Raw genomic sequence first — 18,318 nt, 5'->3', positions numbered from 1 at the left:
GGGAATGTCACCAAGAATCTGATGTCTGTGAGGGCGGAACTGGGTGGCTGGAGGACAGGGGTGAGAGGAAGTTTTCATGGGGCACCTCTGTGTATCGTTGGAATTTTGAACCCAGTGAATTTCTTATCTATTCAAAAGGCAAATGTTAAAAATAAGAAAACAAAACACGAGAGGCAGGAGGCCTTCCTGCAGGAGGTGGCAGGACGGGGGTGGGGGCAGCCAAGGCAGGTGGCGGGGTAGGAAGGGGGTGCAAGGTCAAGGGCATGGTGTCAGGACACAGTCCTGGTGTCAAAGCCCAGCCTGTCATTTACCTGTGCCATGACCCTGGGGCCATCCCAGCCAAGACTAATACCTGATACCCAAGGAGGATGGGAGATGAGGGGCTCCACGCCTTCCCAGGCTGGGGTGACCCTCCCCCACCCTGTGAGTAACCATCTACTTGGGAACTCTGACCTTGACGCACCTCATGGGCTGGTGGTCTATCATCCTAAAGCTGACCCAGAGCTGCCCCTCTCCCCACCCTGGGAGGAACTGCTGGGTCATCCCCTCAGGAGATCTGGGTCCCACGGTGAGGGTATCCCAGATGCAGCCTCCAGACCCACCATGCAGACAGAAACCACCCCCACGTCTGCCTGAGGCCTTGTCTGCCTCAGGCCCTCGCCTCAAGACTGGAGCCCCAGGCCCAGCAGGAGCCTCCCGAATGAACCACAGCGTCTCCCGGGGGCAGACTCTGGGGCTGAGGGCCCAGAGGGTGGGCTGCTGCCACCAGTGGAGGGGCACACAGGAAAGCCTGGTGGTGCTGACCGAGGCCATCTGCTGAGCGCCTTAAGTGTAGCACTGGACACAGGTGAGCCCACGAGTCCTACAATACCACGCTGCTGTCCAGACATGAGAAAGGAGACTTACTGACGTGAAACAACTTTCCAAAGTGGCCAGCCAGGGTCCAAACCCAGGCCTGTCAAGGCCCCAGGATGTAGGCACTTCCTTGCTGAGGGTCTCTGCCCCAACAACACCCCCACCCCAGCTCAGATTTTCTGCTCATTTTCACTGGCCCAGAGCCTCCCACCATGTTCCCTCCTACTCCCTTTCCACTGGGCCATCTCTACAGACCCTTCCCCAGCTGTCCGGCACCCTCCTTCCTCCCCTCCCCTCCCCCGCGAGCCTTTTTCAGTCCTGGGATTAGGATTAGCTCTGCGACCAGCTGCACACCCCGCAGTGCCACCTGGGCCAGGGCCCTGAGCTTCTGTACACGCTGTTCCTCCTTGGTTCCCTGCCCTCTCGTAATGTTTCCAGCCAGGCTGTGTCCCATTCATTCTCCTGGAAGCCCTCCTTGACCGGCAAGTATGTGCATGTGTGTGTTATTCTCCCCGTTTTTTAAAAACATAAACTGGTATAAACAACGTTCACTGTTCCTGTTCAGCACCTTGGTTTTCCAGCCTTGAGGACTTTCTTCTCATCATACTAACAGAGTAATTAAGGTCTGTCTCTCCCTATTACGTAGTGAACAACTCACGTCCAGGGCCTGGGTCCTCACCCTCATGGACCCAGCACTCAGCACTTGGTGAACTATGAACATTATGGAGTCTTCAAGACCCCAGGCCAAGTGGAGGGTCAACCCTGGGCAGGAAGAGCCTTCTCCACTGGCAGCTTCTGCTGTCCCCTGCTCCCAGCCACCCTGAAATGAGGCACAGGCCTTCCAGACCTCATATGGCCTGGATTGCTCCCTCGGGCTGCCTCCCTGGCTTGTCCCTGCTCTTCCTAGGAAAGGGACGAGTCTGCAGAGAGCACCTGTCCTCACAGGACAAGTGTGTGTGTGGTGAGCAGGATGACACAAGAATTCTTCATTCTACAGGAAGATTCTGGGGTCCTGGGTTTTGAGAACAAGCTCTCCTTAGGGCATTAACACAGAGGGCAACGGTTTGTAATGGCTGGTTTTTCACAGGACGTTTTAGGAGCACACCTGGTGTGCAGAGCAGGGCCTGAGCAGCGGTGGGACGTGGGGATCTTACAATCACAGTATGCAGGGGCTCCGGGGAGCTGCCACCTTCCAGCCCCACATGAATCTGAGCTGGGGCAGGGTTCTGGGTGTTCGCAGAGAAGGGACAGCCCTGTCACAGGCCCCTTCTACAGCACTGCAGCTCTCGGGAGGCTCTGAGGGCAGCACGGGCCTCGGTGAGTGAGCACTTGCTGAAGGAGTAAAAACAAAAAGAAGTACCAGATGCACTGCTCGGCTCTGCCTTGTGTGATGTCATCAATCCTCACGCCACCCATTCCACAGACGGGAAACAGAGGCTCAGGGGGAGACGCAACACGTCCAAAGTCCCACAGCTAGCGGGCAGACTGGGACACAGATCAGGGCGGACTTGAGACCTCAACACTGGCTATCAAAAGAGGCTCAACTTCTGCTCCTGTGGGGAATCTTGGGGTCAGAAGCAGACCCGCCTCTGAGAAGGGCTAGATCGTGCTCCTCACGCCTTCAGGGCCGCCCTGGGAGGCTGTGCAGAGGGCGCTGCCGTGGTAGTCAAGAGTGGCTCTTGAATTGGACTGCCTGCGCCCAAGCCTGGCTTCTTCACTCACTAAGTTATATGGCTTTGGGCAAGTTCCTCACCCTCTAGGGCCTCAGTTTCCTCATTTGTAAAGTGCGGGAGTAACAGACCAACGGGAATCCCTGGGTGGTACAAACAGTTAATGTACTTGGCTGCTAATAGAAAAGTTAGAGGTTCAAGTCCACCCAGAGAGGCCTCTGTGCAGCCCTTCAACGGTGGCCCGGGGTCCGGCCTCTGAGGCAGATTTTCTGTCTTCCTCACCTCAACTCCTAGGACGGCAGGGTGCCCCAGGCAATCTGCGCCTTCCCCACCTCCAGGGCCTCCTGGTGGAACGGCCAGCCCTGGGCTGTGCACTCTCAGTCAGTCTGTGTGCCAGAGGCTCAGCGAGAGCGCCATTAAGGGCCCACTGTGGAGAACCCCCATTTCACAGATGACAGCCAGAGGCCCTAAAAGGGCCCATCACTTGCCCAAGGATACATCTGCCCCCATGTAGGTGCTGTGAGGCTGGGACCTATCCCGCACCACAGCACATATGCTGGGCTCTCCATGAGAGGGGTTATGGGCTTGCCTGGTGATGCCATGTTTGTAAAGTGCTCACCAGGACTCAGACACCATGTCAGGGTGGGAATGGGGCGGGGGAGACACGCAGACAGGCGCCAGCTAACACTCTCTGTGAGGACGCTGCCCCGCTCTCAGCATTTGGCCTGTAGGGTCTCATCTAATCCTTGCAACCACAGGACGGCAGCTGAGCCCGGCTGGCCTAGGCCTCACGGTCAGCCACCACCCATCTGTCGGTGGAGGCTTGCTCAACAGGTTTCCGCAGGGCTTCCAGACTAAAGACGGACTAGGAGGAAGGCCTGGTGATCTGCTTCTGAACATCGCCAGTGACGGCCCTGTGGATCACAACAGTCCGACCTACAACAGATGACGAGGACGATGCAGGACCGGGGAGCATTTTGTTCCCTGTGTGCGGGGCTGCTATGAGTCAGGAGCCGACTCAACAGCAGACTCAACAGCAGCACCAAAGGCACAGTGGACTGGGGAGCTGGGGAGGGAAACCAGTCGAGGGAAGCTGAAGGGCGAATTGCTCTGAAGAGAACAAAGTCTGAAGAGTATGTAGAAAAAGGCAGATAAAAAAAGAAAAAGTTTTATTGCCTTCAAGCTGCTAGACGCCCTCTACCTGGGCTACCCACTGAGGCCCCTTGGAACCCATAAGGCGGCCTGTCACTGACCTGGGGCCCTCAGACTGACAGCTGCTGTGCTCCTGGCCCGGGAATGCCTCTCACCCTTCACTCCCAAGTAGGACTGCTTAGGGGACAAACTACCTCTGAAGGGCTGCTCAGCCCTGGAGGGCCAGCCTGGGTGGTGCAAACGCGTCATTCCAGGTGGTCCTCCAGGGGAGTCTCCCCAGATCTGCACCTGCTGGGGGCCATGCAATGGAGGGGGGTAGGACGATCCACCTGGAGGCCTGGGGCCAAGGGGCCTACAGGGAGGGGAGGATAAATCAGCTCCTGAATAGGGGGCATCACCTTTCCCTGAGAATTCACCCCCCAGGCTCACCCCAAGGCAGCTGAGGAGACTGGAATCCTAACCAGTTACCAGTTCCTGTCAAGTCAACTGACTCATGGTGACCCCACACGTCAGAGTAGAACTGTGCTCTGCAGGATTTGCAGGGGTTGATTTTTCTAAGTAGATTGCCAGGCCTTTCATCCAAGGCACCTCTGGGTGGATTCAAACCCCCAACTTTTCAGTTAGCAGTTAGTACGTATGGTTATGTAACTGTGAAGGTACTAAAAGCCATCGAATTGTACACATTAAAGAGTGAATTGTATGATTTGTAAACTATATCTCAATAAAACTGTTATAAAAAAATCCCTACTCCTCACATACTGGTTTTCATAATCTTGGACAAGTTACTGGACCCTTTGGTGCCTTGGTTTTCTCATCTGTAAAATGGGGCCAGTAAACCTATCTACTTGATAAGGGTAGTTGTGAGGATCAAAGGAGTTGCCAGGTAACATGCACAGTGCAGGGCCTTACTACATGTCAGCTCCTTATTTCACCCCTGAACACATCACTGCGCCCCTCTCGCCCCCACTTGCACACTGGTGTTGGCACACTCACCAGGCTCCCAGTTCTCTAAGACCCCACATCTGCTCTGGAGTTTCCACTGTGGCCCCACGTCTCAGCATGGCTGGCTCCCGCCTGTCACATGGAGACTTTCCCTGTCCATCAAACACGAACTAGCGCCTCCCCCAGCCACCATGACTCTCCTGCTTTATGGTTTCAGGGCTCTTAATCGTGCTCTCTGAAATTCTGCTCCTTTGTTTACCGTCCATCTTCACCAACAGGAAGATAAACCCCATAAATTCAGGGCCTCTAACTTGTGCCCCGCTGTCTCCCCAGGGTCTGTAACAGTCCCCGGCATACAGAAGGGTCTCAGGAAATATCAGAGGGAACCACAGAGCCAGGATTTGAAGCTGAGTCTGTCTAGACCCAAAGCTCATGCTGGTCTCAAAGCTGTTGAAGACAAAGACCCAGGCTGCACCAGGAAGACAGAGTCAATTATTTGGCCATAGGAAGAAAGAAAAACTGCAGAAACCGTCACAGCCTGTGGCAACCAATCTCTCCACACACCTCAAAAGACCAGAGAAGCACCACTGTCTTCCAGAACAGCTGGTATTCGATGAAGACCCCCGATTTTTTTTTTTTAATTGTACTTTAGATGAAGGTTTACAGAACAAACTAGTTTCTCACTGAACAGTTAGTACACATACTATTTTGTGACATTGATTAACAACCCCATGACATGTCAATACCCTCCCTTCTCAACCTTGGGTCTCCTATTACTAGCTTTCCTGTACCCTCCTGCCTTCTAGTCCTTGCCCCTGGGCTGGTGTGCCCCTTCAGTCTTGTTTCATTTTATGGGCCTGTCTAAGCTCTGGATGAAGGGTAAACCTCATTACTGAGCTAAAAGGATGTCTGGCGGCCATACTCTTGGGGTTTCTTCAGTCTGTCAGGCCAGTTTGTCTGGTCTTTTTTTGTGAGTTAGAATCTTGTTCTACATTTTTCTCCAGCACTGTCTGGGACTCTATTGTGAGTCCCAGAGCAGTCAGTGGTGGTAGTGGGCACCATCTAGTTGTACTGGGCTCAGTCTGGTGGAGGCTGTAGTAGTTGTGGTCTGTTAGTCCTTTGGACTAGTCTTTTCCTTGTGTATCTAGTTTTCTTCATTCTCTCTTGTTCCCAAAGGGGTGAGACCAGTGGAGTACCTTAGATGGCCCCTCACAGGCTTTTAAGATCTCAGGTGCTACTTGCCAAAATAGAATATAGAACATTTTCTTTATAAGCTATATCATGCCAATTGAGCTAGATGTTCCCCAAGACCGTGCTCCCCACTGCTACAGCCCAGGAATTCGGTCCCTCAGAGAGTTTGGATATGTCTATGGAGCTTCCATGACCTTGCCTTGGACAGGTTGTGCTGGCTTCCCCAGTGTTGTGTACTGTCTTACCCTTCACCAAAGTTACCACTTATCTATTGTCTATTAAGTGTTTTTCCATCCCTACCCCTGCCCTCCTCCGTAACCATCAAAGCTTGTTTCTTTTTGTGTGTAAACCTTTTCATGACTTTTTACAGTAGTGGTGTCATATTTGTCCTTTTGTGACTGACTTATCTCACTCAGCATAATGCCCTCCAGATGCATCCATGTTACGAGATGAATCATCGTTGTTCTTCAGTGTTGCGTAATACTCCATTGTGTGTATGTACCACGGTTTGTTTATCCATTCATCTGCTGATGGGCATCAAGGTTGCTTCTACCTGTTTCCTATTGTGAGCAATGCTGCAATGAACATGGATGTGCATATTTCTATTCTTGTGATGGATGTTAATTCTCTAGGGTATATTCCTAGGAGTGAGATTGCTGGATCAAACACTATTTCTATTTCTAGCTAAGGAAGTGCCATATCGTTTTCCAAAACAGTTGTATCATTTTGCATTCCCACCAGCAGTACATAAGAGTTCTGATTTCCCTGAAGTCTCTCCAACATTTGTTATTTCCTGTTTTTTATTAGTGCCAGTAATGCTGGGGTGAGATGGTATCTCACTGTGGTTTTCATTTTCATTTCTCTAATGGCTAATGATCTTAAGCATTTCCTCATGTTTCTGTTGGCTGCTTCAATGTCTCTTTGGCGAAGTGTCTGTTCTTTTCCTTTGCCCATTTTTTAATTGGATTGTCTTTTTGTTGTAGAGGTGTTGGATTTTCTTGTACATTTTAGAGATTAGACCTTTGTCAGATTTGTCATAACCAAAATTTTTTCCCCAGTTTGTAGGTTCTCTTTTTACTCCTTTGGTGAAGTCTTTTGATGAGCATAAGAGTTTCATTTTTAGAAGATCCCAGTTATCTAGCTTATCTTCTGCAGCTTATGTGCTGTTGGTTGTGGTTTGTACCCTGTTAATGCTGTGTATTAGGGATTCTAGCACTGATCCTGTTTTTTCTTCTATGATCTTCAAAGTTTTTCGCTTTATATTTGGGTCTTTGATCCATTTCCAATCAGTTTTTGTGTATGGTGTGAGGTATGGGTCCTGTCTCATTTTTTTGCAGATGGACATCCAATTTTGCCAGCACCATTTGTTTAAAAGACTGTCTTTTCCCACAGTTGATGGACTTTGGGTCCTTGTCAAAGATCAGGTGACCGCAGGAGGGGACAGATTCACATCTTGGTTCTCAATCCTGTGCCACTGGGGAGACCCCAAACTTTTAAACACAGGTCTTACTCAGGTTGGCAAGGCAGTGGGCAAGGCTGCCAGAAGGGATCTTCCCCTTAAAAGTTGTAATTTAATACACAACACATTCAGAGGCTCAAGGTTTAGGTAAGTCATCAGCTGCTGGAGGGTCGCTACAGCCCTGTGCCCCTGCAGAGGGCCTGGGAGGCCTCAGACAACCAGAACACTTAGCAGCTCAAGCCCCCGTGGAACGAGAGTGTTTTATTCAGGGCTGGATGGGGGGTTCAGTGGCAGAATTCTCACCTTGCATGCGGGAGACCCAGGTTCGATTCTCGGCCAAGGCAACTCCTGCACAACCACCACCCGTCAGTGGAGACTTGGCTGTGTTGCTACAGTGCTGAATAGGTTTCAGCAGAGCTTCCAGACTAAGACAGACTAGGAGGAAAGGCCTGGCGGTCTTCTGAAAACCAGCCAATGAAAACCCTACGGATCACCATGGTCTGCTGCGTACAGGGTTCCAGCTAACAACAATTCAGGGCTGGGATCCTTGTTGCAGGAGTCTATTACAAGGACAAAACCTGCCATCCGAGTGCAGGGCTCAGAAGAGAACAATTCAACCTTTCACTGACCTGCCCTCCTTGACCTGAGGGAGGTGAGACAGTGCCAGGGAAACATTGCCCCTGAGGCCTGGACATGCACTTGGGGGTCAGGATAGAGGGGGGCTGCCTCCGCAACCTACATCTCCAAGGCACAGGTGATTCTAGGAAGCCACTCACCCAGTGCCAGGGTGGCTTCCTGGAGGAGGTGATGCTTGTGCTGACTCCAAGGAGAAAGGAGTTTGTGGTATGTTTAAGGACCCCCTCTGTGCCCTGCATAGCAGGTGCACACTGCAGGGTTTCTGAATGAACAGATAGGGTAATTTTCCACTGTGGTGTGCCCTGCTGTCTGGGGCGATTGTTTTTAGTGTTGCCTGTCCATAGGGTCGCTATGAGTCGGAATCGACTTGACAGCACTGGGTTTGGCTTTGGGTTTTGGTTAGTCTAGAACATGTCCCGTCTGGATGATAAATTACAGGGTCACCATATTAGTTATCTACTGCTGCATACAGACTACCTCAAAGCTTTGTGGGGTAACAAGAACAAGCTCTTATTAGGCTTCACAGTTTCTACGGGTCAGGAGTGTGGGTGTGGTTTAACTGGGCAGTTCTGGCTCAGGATCTGTCATAGAGTTGTGGTCAAGAGGCCCTGGGGCTGTAGTCACTGGAAGGCTCGCCTGGGGCTGGAGGATCGTTGCCAAGGTGGCTCACTCACAGGTAGGCAACCTGGTGCTCGCTGTTGGCTGGGAGGCCTCAGTTTCTCTCCACTGTGGGCCTCTCTACAGAGATGCTTAAGTGTTCTCACCACACGGCAGTTGGCTTGCTGGCTTCCCCTCAGAGTAATGGACAGGGGGCGGGGGGATAGGAAGGAGGGAGGCAGATACAGAAGTCACAGCACTGCTTCCAATCTAGACTCAGAAGTCACAGCACAGCTTCTAACATTTTCTATTCATTAGAGGAGTCACTAATCCAGACCACATCTGAAGGTGGGGGACCCTAGTTTTAAAGAGAGGAGTATTGCAGGACTTGCGATATTTTAAAACTACCAGTTACCCTAAAAATTAAGCATGCATGGAGTAGGGACAGGACAAAGCCAGAGAGAAGTCATATCAAGGACGAGTCACAATGCCAGGTGATGAGTGTGAGTCAGACGAGGGTTTGGGACAAGGCAGGGATGTCATCAGGGATTCAGAATGAACCCGTGAAATCTGCCCAACACCAACCTCCTGTCGGGCCATACTGCTTCCACCTGGCCCCTGCCTACCGCTGTCCCCTCCCTCTGGACCTCTGGCCCTCTACCTTATGGTGGAGGATATGTCTTTTCCCACTGGATGGAAGCTCCTTCTGTATCTCCCTCTGTGCCCTGCACAGCAGGTGCACACTGCAGGGTTTCTGAATGAACAAAACACACCTGTCTGCACCAACCTCCAGACAGCACGATGCCCTCTGCACACACCTCCCCCTTTCCAGCCTCTCTGCTCACACTGTTCTTCCTGCCTGCAGGGCTCTGGCTGACTGACCATCCAGGCTGCCCTGGAGACTGCCCCACAGGAAGCTGTTTAGGTAATTCTGGCAGGGATGATGAATGGCCCACGGCCGAGTCAGTGGCCACTGGTGAGGAGGGATAGACCGTGACAAGCAGCTGGCTGTGGGGGAGGCCAAGGACAACCCTGTGCCTTCCACACCTGATGCCTGGAGCTGGGGTTTAGCCAGCCCCTTCCTGTGGGGCAGCAGCTAGCCATGGCTGTCCTGGGCAGGCGTGGGAAATGGCTCTGGGGCCCCTGTACTCTCCCCATTCCTCACCTCACTGCCTTATAGGACCCACCCCTCCAGCTCCCCGCCCTGTTCCCAAGCACCCTCACCTCCTGGCATCGTCCCCATCCACCCAGACCCGGCTCCAATGGTGCCACCCCCTACAGGAAGCCTTACTTCTTCCTTTCAAAAGGCCCTACACTCAAATGACTGGTGTCCTTGGTGGCCAAGTTGCCTGAGTGCAGTGACAGAACTTTCACTTCCTAGAACCAGAGCGTGATTCCATACATGTAACCAACCAGTGACCATCGAGATGACTCTGACTCATGGCACCCCATGTATGTCAGAGAATAACTGCGCTCCATAGTATGTTCAATAGCTGCGACCTTTTGGAAGTAGTCTGTCAGGCCTTTCTTCCAAGGTGCCTCTGAGTGGACTCGAATCACCAGCCTTTTGGTTAGCAGCTGAGCACGTTAACTGAGCACATTAACCGTCTGTACCACAGTGACTCCTATATGCGTGTAAAGACCTTAAAAAGTCTACCCTGAGCTTTTCAAACTCCACCCCAGACTGGTGTCAGCCAGCTTAACCAGGACATCCTCTCCCTCAGCTAAACTTTATTGGCGTTTTCAGTGGACCACTGTTGTAAGTGCTCAAAGCAGTTTATCTCATTAAGTCCTTACAACAACCTAGGTAGTAGGTGTGGGCATTACCTCTATTTTAGAGGTAAGAAAACAACAGTACAGAGAAGTTAAGCAACTTGCCCCAGGCCACACAGCAAGGAAGTGGAGTGCTGGGATTCCAACCAAGGTACCAGGCTCCAGGGCCCTAATCCCCTGCTAGCGTGTCCTTCCCTAAACTCCATCAGTGGCGGTAGTCCAGTGCAGTCAGGAAAACAATTAGGACTCTGGAAGGACTTTGCAATTTGAAGCTTTTCTCCCATAAAGGCCCCTTACGCCTTCTGTGCTCACGATGGCTTGGTGGCAAGTTTTCCAGCAGGCAACGACAAGAAAGACCTAGCACGGGCCAAAACGAGCCGGAGGCCTGCACACAGCAGCTCCAGCCAGGTGGGCAAGGGTTTCTGTGGGCACACGCCTACTACATACTTACCTAAGTGCTTTTCTGGCCAAGGTAACAGCATCGCACAGGCAAGAGAGATGGCACGGTGGCTTCCTGCCACCCGAGCACATTTCGGGATAATGGTTTTGCCCAGACCCCCTTTCACTCCTCATGGCCTCTCGGCAACACCTCTGCGAAGTGGCTCCTGGTTGACAGGAAACCCAGACTGGTCTGCTTGTATGCCTGGCAGAGGGGTTATCAGGGCGGGTCCTGTGGTCAGACTCCCTAGGATCAAACCCCGGCTCTGCCACTTCAGCGTGTCCCTGGGCACTAAAGCACCTCGGTTTCCTCATCTGCAAACTGGGAGCGACAGAGAGCCTACTTTATGAAGTTGTAAGGATTAAATAAGCAAATATACGTATAGAGGGCAGTGGTGGCCCAGTGGTAGAATTCTCACCTGCATGTGGGAGACCTGGATTCGAGTCTCGTCCAATGCACCTTGTGTGCAGCCACCACCTGTCTGGCATGTTGCTATGATGCTGAACAGGTGTCAGCGGTGCTTCCAGACTAAGACGGATGAGGAAGTAAGGCCTGGTGATCTACTTCTGAAAATCAGCCCATAAAACCCCAGTGGATCACACTGGTCTGATCCCCAACCGATCATGAAGATGGCACAGGAGCAGGCAGCATCCCGTTCCGTTGTACACGGGGTCGCCATGAGTCGGGGACCAACTCGATGGCAGCTAACAACAACGTTACATGTATGGTGCCTGGACTAGTGTGTGGCACGCAGGGAATGTTTTATGAGTGATCTCGTTCACACTGTTGCTGCTGTCATCACTGTATTCTCCAGTTCCGCCTTATGCGCCCACAGAGAACAAACCTAAATCCCACAGAAGTCTTACTAGCCCAGGGGGCAGGAAGTTGCTGCCCTGACTGCACACCCCAAGCCCCTCTGATACTTCCCAGGGCTCCGAGGCCCTCACAAAGCAGCTCCGGCTGGGCCCACAGCTTCATCCAGGCCAGCCATGGCCCTTACAAGGGGCTCCAGAAGCAGGTCCGGGTTCCAGCGGGGTCTGGGCAAGCTAGGCAGAGGGCAGCGCTGTGACCCCTCCTAGATCTGGGGTGATGCTTACATTTATGCAGCTCCGGTCACCCCTAACCAAGTGTGGGAAGAGAACTCTCTCTGGGCCCCTAACACCTGAGCCAGCCACCAGGCCTGCCCTACGCAGGTCTGCCATGGGACCATCAGCCTCTACCACAAGGTCCACACTGCTGGTCACCCACTCACAGCCACTGGACCCTCCACCCCCCTGTGGGCAGGCCCCAGCTTCAGCAGTGAATCCTGATTGGTCCACGATGGCCTCATTCCCTGTGCCAGTGATTGGTTAGCCATGTTCATGTGACCCAGCTCTCACCAATGAAACGAGGAAGTCTGTCAGGGGTGGGAAGAGGTTTCTAGGAAGGTTTTCTCACGCACATCCTAGAGGCAATAGCCCTTTCCCTCCACCGGGTTTCCTCCTGACTGTCCGTAATGCCTGGAGCTGCCAGCTGTGTGCAGGGGACTATGGCCAAGCAGAAAGATGAGGGCCCAGGTCCTTGATGACTCTGTCAAGCCTTTAAGCTAACCAACCCCGGGGCAGTCCAACTCATGACCCCCTATTATGTGAAGTGAAAACTCTTTATTGTGTAAGCAGGTTAAGTCACAGATTCTTTTACTTGCAGCCCAAAGCCTCCCTGCTGATACTCCATGGTCACGTCTCATCTTCTCCAGATTAAGTCCATCACACTGGAGGGGGGTCTTCCAGCTCTGCACTCATGGAAGGCTTCTTGGAGGTGAAGCTAAAACAGAGCCTAAAAGGAGGAGCAGGCAGACAAGGGGGACAAAGTGTGGAGTGACATTCCAGACAGGTGGAGCGAAAGCCTGCAGGCTGCAAACACAACAGGGCCCGTGGGGGCAGCAGAAATCATCTGCGCGGCTGGACCCGCGAGAGACGAGGCTGGTGGGACAGGCGTGTGGGCCGCAGAGGGCCGAGCGGCCGAGCTACAGACAGGGCAGAGGAGAAGCTCTGTGGCCAGCCTGGATTCTGCTAGCCAGGGCACGCTATGCAAGGGGCGAGGTGGGGAAATCCTCCTTCATTGCCAACTGCGTGGAAGGAATCAGCATGAATCCAATCCCCAAAATATGGAGATAGAGCCAGTCCTCACCTTCCCACTTCTCCTTCTCCATCCCTGTGGCCAGCTACTCATGCGGCACTTTCCTTCTCTGACCCTAGCCACCCAGAGCTAGGACAGAGCTCACAAGTTAGAAGGACATCTTCTTTCAGACTGCCAAACAGGCAGACGCCAACCTCTGCTAGCTGGGTTGGGTAATTCGCAGGAATGGCTCACAGATTCAGTACAGTATATGCCATACTTACGACTATGGATTCGTTACAACCAAAAAGGATACAAACCAAGAGACACATAGGGTGAGGTCTGGGAGGAGTCCCAGCATGGAGCTTCACATTCCTTTGGGATGCGCTACCCTCCCAAGAAAAAGCAGATGTTCTCACCAACCAGGAAGACCATCTGAACCACAGGGTTCAGGGCTCTTATTGGCCTCCCCACAACACCACAATACACTACATCGTGCCTCCTGAGGCTAATCAACATCGGCCTCTAGGTGGTTCCTCTTGGTCTAGTCAGCCCCCACACATTAGCCTTAGATGTGGTGTGGTTCTCAGGAACCAAAAACAAAGGCCAAATTGCTTTCTGCACCTCACCCTCTAGCTTTGTGCCTAAAATAGGCGCACTTGACTGGCCTTCTGACCCCCTATTCCAGCCACGTTCAGATGTTGCCCCAATGTCTTGTGCAGAGTCCTGCTCAGCAGAGTCAGGGCCAGTGAGCCCGCTCCTGCCAGCTGTGCTGCCAGCTGTGCTTCCGCCTGGCACGCTCCTGCCAGCTGTGCTTCCAGCTGTGCTTCCGCCTAGCCCGCCCCTTCCAGGCCCAGGGCACTCGGAAGACACTCTGGGAAATACCTGGCTGGAATCTGGGTCACTCTGTGCATGGCCGAACATCCATCACACAGACACTCACTAAGTGCCTACGAGGCAGTGTGCTAAGCACATCAGAGAGAGGACCTGGTTCAAATCTCAACCCTGTCTCCTCCCCGCTGTGTGCCCTTGAGCAAGCCATTTCGCTCCTGGGATCCCAGTGTCTTCACCTGATGAAACAGACAGTCTTTCTTATTGTCACGGGGGGGGGGGGGGGGGGGGGGGTAGAAGACAAAGATAGGCAAAAAGATGCACAGAAAAGTTCCTGAGATTAAAGTTTTTAATCTAGGAGGGAGAATAAGATAAGCAACATGTTGTTATGGACAAAAGCTGAGAAGTGAGATACGTTGAAGAAGAGGCAGGAACATCTGGGTGAGGCCCCAAAGCAGCAGAAAGTTTAAGTGGGAGGTGATAAGGGACAAGCCTTCCTGGTGGAAGAAATCCCTTAAAGGCCTGGCAGCGGGAAACACAGACAGGCCAGGGCTTCAAGCGTGTGCTCGTGAAGGAGAGAGCAGCGCCTTACACACAGAAAGGCTACAGCCGCTGAATATGGGCATCGTTTCAGCCTGCTCTAGTGGCAACACTGAGCTGAAGCCCGAAGAGGAAGGCTGAAATCCAGACTCCAGCACTTACTGTGTGACCTTGAGCAAGTCACTTAACCTCTGAGGCTTCTTTGCAAAGGAGGTATAATTAACGCCTAATTCACAGAGTTGTCGGGTGTTGTAGTCGTAGTATCTGGGGGCTGGAACCCCCTTTCCCACCTAGATAATTCCTATTTGGGGGCAGTGGTGACTCAGTGGTAGAATTCTCACCTTCCACGCAGGAGACCTCGGCTCCATTCTTGGCCACCTCATGTGCAGCGACCACCCATCTGTCAGTGGATGTTTAACAGGGGTCAGCAGAGCGCCCAGGCTAAGGTGGACTAGGAAGAAAGGCCTGGCAATCTATCCCCAAACATCAGCCAATGAAACCCTACGTATCACAACAGCCCAGTCCATAACCGGTCATGGGGTGACACAGGACAGGGCGGTGTTTTGTTCTGTTGTGCATGGGGTGGCCCTGCGGCCGACTTACGGCTGTGATCAACAAGTCCCGTTTTAAAGCCCTAAACTTCAACACCACCTCCTGCAGGGAGCCTCCCAGAGCCCCTGCTCTACTTCAGAGACAGTTCCTTCTCTGATCCCCCCTCCTTTATCATGATGGCAGGAATGGCCTTTCCTTCTCCCCCACCAGGCTCTGGGCATCCCAGAGGGAGAGCCAGGGCATCCTGCTATCTCTTGGCTCCAGCTGTGTCCCATGCAGGGTGGGTATCTACCTATTCCAGCTCCCTCTCAGAGAAGGAGGGAGTGACCAGGTCTGCCCAAGGGGAGTCAGGAAGGTTTCAGGGTGGCATCCTTAGGTCTAGAGGGATAAATGGGATTTATTGTGGGGAAGGGGAACATTCTAGGCAGAGATGGAAGACATGAGGGTACAAAGCACAGAGGTGAGAGAGGGCACAAGGTAAACTGTGTCACTAGGTATTCGTCAAGGAGTGGCTAAGGTGAGGAATCAGGGCCCATATCCCAAAAGGCCTCGAATACCACGCTACCTGTAGGGAGCGATTAAAACATCTTAAATAGAAGTAGGTAGCCACCAAACACGCATTTTCAGGCAGCTGGTGGGAGGACGGCTTGGTTAGGGAGAGGAGGAAGCAGAGAGAACTTTACGGGAGGCCGCACTGGTTTGGGGGGTGGCAGGACAGAGGGTGGCATGTGAGGAAAATGACCATCCCCTGGGGGCAGGTACAGCAGAAGCGTCAAGGAGGACCGAAAGTTTTACTCGATGACAGAGTAGTGAAAAGAACTTGGAATAACAGATCCATAACCCATTATCCCTTAAGGAACGACAACAACAACAAAAAAAAACCAAGCACACTGCCATCATCAATTCCAGCTCATGGGAGTAGAACTACGCTCCACAGGGTTTTCAACGGCTGCGATCCTACATAAATGGATCACCAGGCCTTTCTTCTGTGGCACTGCTGGGTAGATTTGAACCGCCAACCTGTTGGTTAGCAGCCCAGAGCAAACCACTTGCACTACTCAGTGTCCTTACACCCCTGACACTTGTTAAAATGCCATTTTCCACCATCAGCCCATGGCACACACACAGCAGCTCTGTGAAGGGGAGTGGGCCAAGTGGTGTTATCCCCACTTTACAGATGGGCAAAGTGAGGGCCAGAGAAGGCCAAAGGCCTTGCCCCCGGCCACTCAGGCAATGTGGGGGCTCCTTGGCCCAGAGTGCTCAGGGTGGCAGGCCTTCAGCCATCTGACAAACATGTCCAGCACCTTCTGGAGGCAGTCTCTGGAGGCTTGGAGATGACCTTTGACCTGAGTCATCTTGAGGAGGTCACCTGGCCTCAGACTGACTGCCTCTTGCAAGAGAGGGAGAAGGCGACCCCCCTGAGGAGTTGGATTTCCTTGGTCACAAAGGCCAGGGGGGCTCACCCTCAGGGACAGGCACCTAAGAGTCTTCACGGGGGTGGGAGGGGGGCAGGGCTAGAAGAGGGCCAGTCCCTCCAGCAAAGGGAACCTGCGGAGGGAGCCCGCCCCCCGCTGCCCCCTCCTCCCCGCGCCAGGCCCCTGCACAGCCGCAGCCTGAGTCATCATCCCTGTGAGCAGTAGCCGAGGAGTCAGCCAGGGGGTTGCTGAGACCAGGGGCCAAGGGTTGGAAAAACAAGGCCATTAGGTTACCTCCAGCCATGGAACCTGTGGACCAGCGAGGGGTGGAACCTGGAGACCGGCTGGGGGGCGGGGGGGGGCGGGTAGAGAGTGTCAACAGCCAGAGGGAGCTGGGGGGTGGGGTGGGGAGTGCAGGGCTGTTCAGAACCTGAGCTGTTGGCTTTGTTTTCAAATGACCTGTTTAATAATTACCTTTGCAATCAAAGGGGCAAGGCTCCCAGGGCCCCGGCCCAGCCAAGCCAGGGATTTCAACCCTCCATACCCCACTGAGCAGCGCGAGGAGAAAGTAAACAAGATGCCATCGGCCAGGCTTTCTCCATCTCACAAACAATGGCAGGACTGAGCTCGCAGCTCAGGCACACACAGCAAAGTGGGTTTTCCCAGGAAGAACTTTAACAGGCAGAGAAGAGGCTCCAACTGAATTATTCCCTGTGTCCCCTGAGCTCAGCACCAAAGCGGGCAGCCCAGGGGGGCCTCGTTTCAATGTTAACCTTGACCTGTAATTTATCCACTCATTTTGAAACCGGGAAAAACCACCTCTACCCCAATGCTCCCCAAAGCAACCAGCAACAACTTCATCATCCCTCTCAACAGCCATAAAGATGGGAAAACCCGGGACTCAAGTTCTAGCTGCTATCCTGCACTCCACTGGGCTCACCCCCTTAGAAAAGCAAAACAAAACCCCAAATCCGAGCACTCCCTGGGCTTAAAAAGTCAAAGCCTTACCTGGCACTGGAAAAATCCCAAGTTTTTTTTACCTCCCAGGGCCTTCAACTATTTTTCCTCCTGCAGCATCCAAGCCCAGCCCTAAGGCCGATCCACAAACACCCCTGCTCCTCGCCCCCACCTTCCCCGACCCCAAGGAGAGAGCATCACGGCGACCCTCACTCGCAGCTCCGCCCGGCCACCCCACCTCCAGCTCCGGCCGCCCCCCTCGCAGGCACCTTGAGATAAACACCCATTAAGGGTTTTACGATTCCTTCCCCGGGTGGCCGCGCTCGGCGCAATCCCTCCCCCGCCAGGCGACAGGGGCCGGCCCGGCCGCGAGGTGGGGGATGGGGTGAGCTTGTCGCTCCCACCGCCGCACCCCCACACCTGTTCCCATTCATTCGTTCGCCGGTTCATTCATTCCGGCGCTCGCCCTGCAGCCCGCCGGCCCGCGATTTCGGGGAGCGGCGGGAGGGGCCGCGCCGGGGACAGCGGCGGGGACGCACGGGGGTCGGGGCGGGGGCGCCCCGCCGGGGCGAGCGCGCAGAGCGGCCGGCTTTGTCCCGGCCCCCGCCGCGGCGGGGCGGCGGCTCCCGGCTCCGAGGTGTTGGGTCGGAGGCGCCGCGCGAGGACGGCCGCCCGGCTGCGCCTTTGTCTCCGGTCCCCGCGCCGCGTCCGCGCGCCGCTCACCTGGTCTTGGACGACAGGAAGGCAAGTTTGATCAGGCCGTAGGTGAAGAGCGGGATGCTCTCCTTGGCGACGCTGGCAACTTGCAGCCGGTGCTCCAGGATGTGGAGTTCCATCGTCCGCCGCCCGCCCGCCCGCCCGCCCGCGCGCCGCGGCTCCTCGGCGAGGGGCGACCGGCCCGGCCCCCGCGCGCCCCCGAGGCAGCCGGCGGGACCGAGCTCCGGCGCGGGCGGGGGCGGCGGCCGGAGGGGCGGCCGGGGCTGCAGGCGGCAGACGAAGGGCGGCGGCGGCGGCGGCGGCGACAGCGGCGGCGGCGGCGGCGGCGGGCGAGGAGGCAGCGCCGGCGGAGGAGCGGCGCGCACCCCGGCGCGAGCAGCTGGTCTTCGGGGGAACAAACAACTTGCCACTCAAACGCGCGCCCCGTGCGCACGCGCGGCCGCCGCGGGGCATGCCGGGACTTGTAGTCGCGAGCGGCCGGGGCGCTGCCGCCTG

The 18,318-nt window shown here is 54.4% G+C and overlaps 1 protein-coding gene across 1 annotated transcript in view; it reads right to left on the bottom strand.

Moving 5' to 3' along the window:
• The window catches only part of CASTOR2 (cytosolic arginine sensor for mTORC1 subunit 2), a 67,860-nt gene extending 49,916 nt beyond the window's left edge, over positions 1-17,944 (bottom strand). The window contains exon 1 of the mRNA XM_049904800.1: positions 17,830-17,944. Within this exon, the coding sequence (XP_049760757.1) occupies positions 17,830-17,942 (113 nt within the window). The 5' untranslated portion in view covers positions 17,943-17,944. The remainder of the gene's footprint in view (positions 1-17,829) is intronic.
• Positions 17,945-18,318: the final 374 nt, after the last annotated feature.

The sequence above is a fragment of the Elephas maximus genome, chromosome 12 (genome assembly GCF_024166365.1).
Source record: "Elephas maximus indicus isolate mEleMax1 chromosome 12, mEleMax1 primary haplotype, whole genome shotgun sequence".
Lineage (NCBI taxonomy): Eukaryota > Metazoa > Chordata > Mammalia > Proboscidea > Elephantidae > Elephas > Elephas maximus.
Note: the sequence above shows the minus strand (reverse complement) of the source record. Positions and strands in the feature narration are given on the sequence as shown.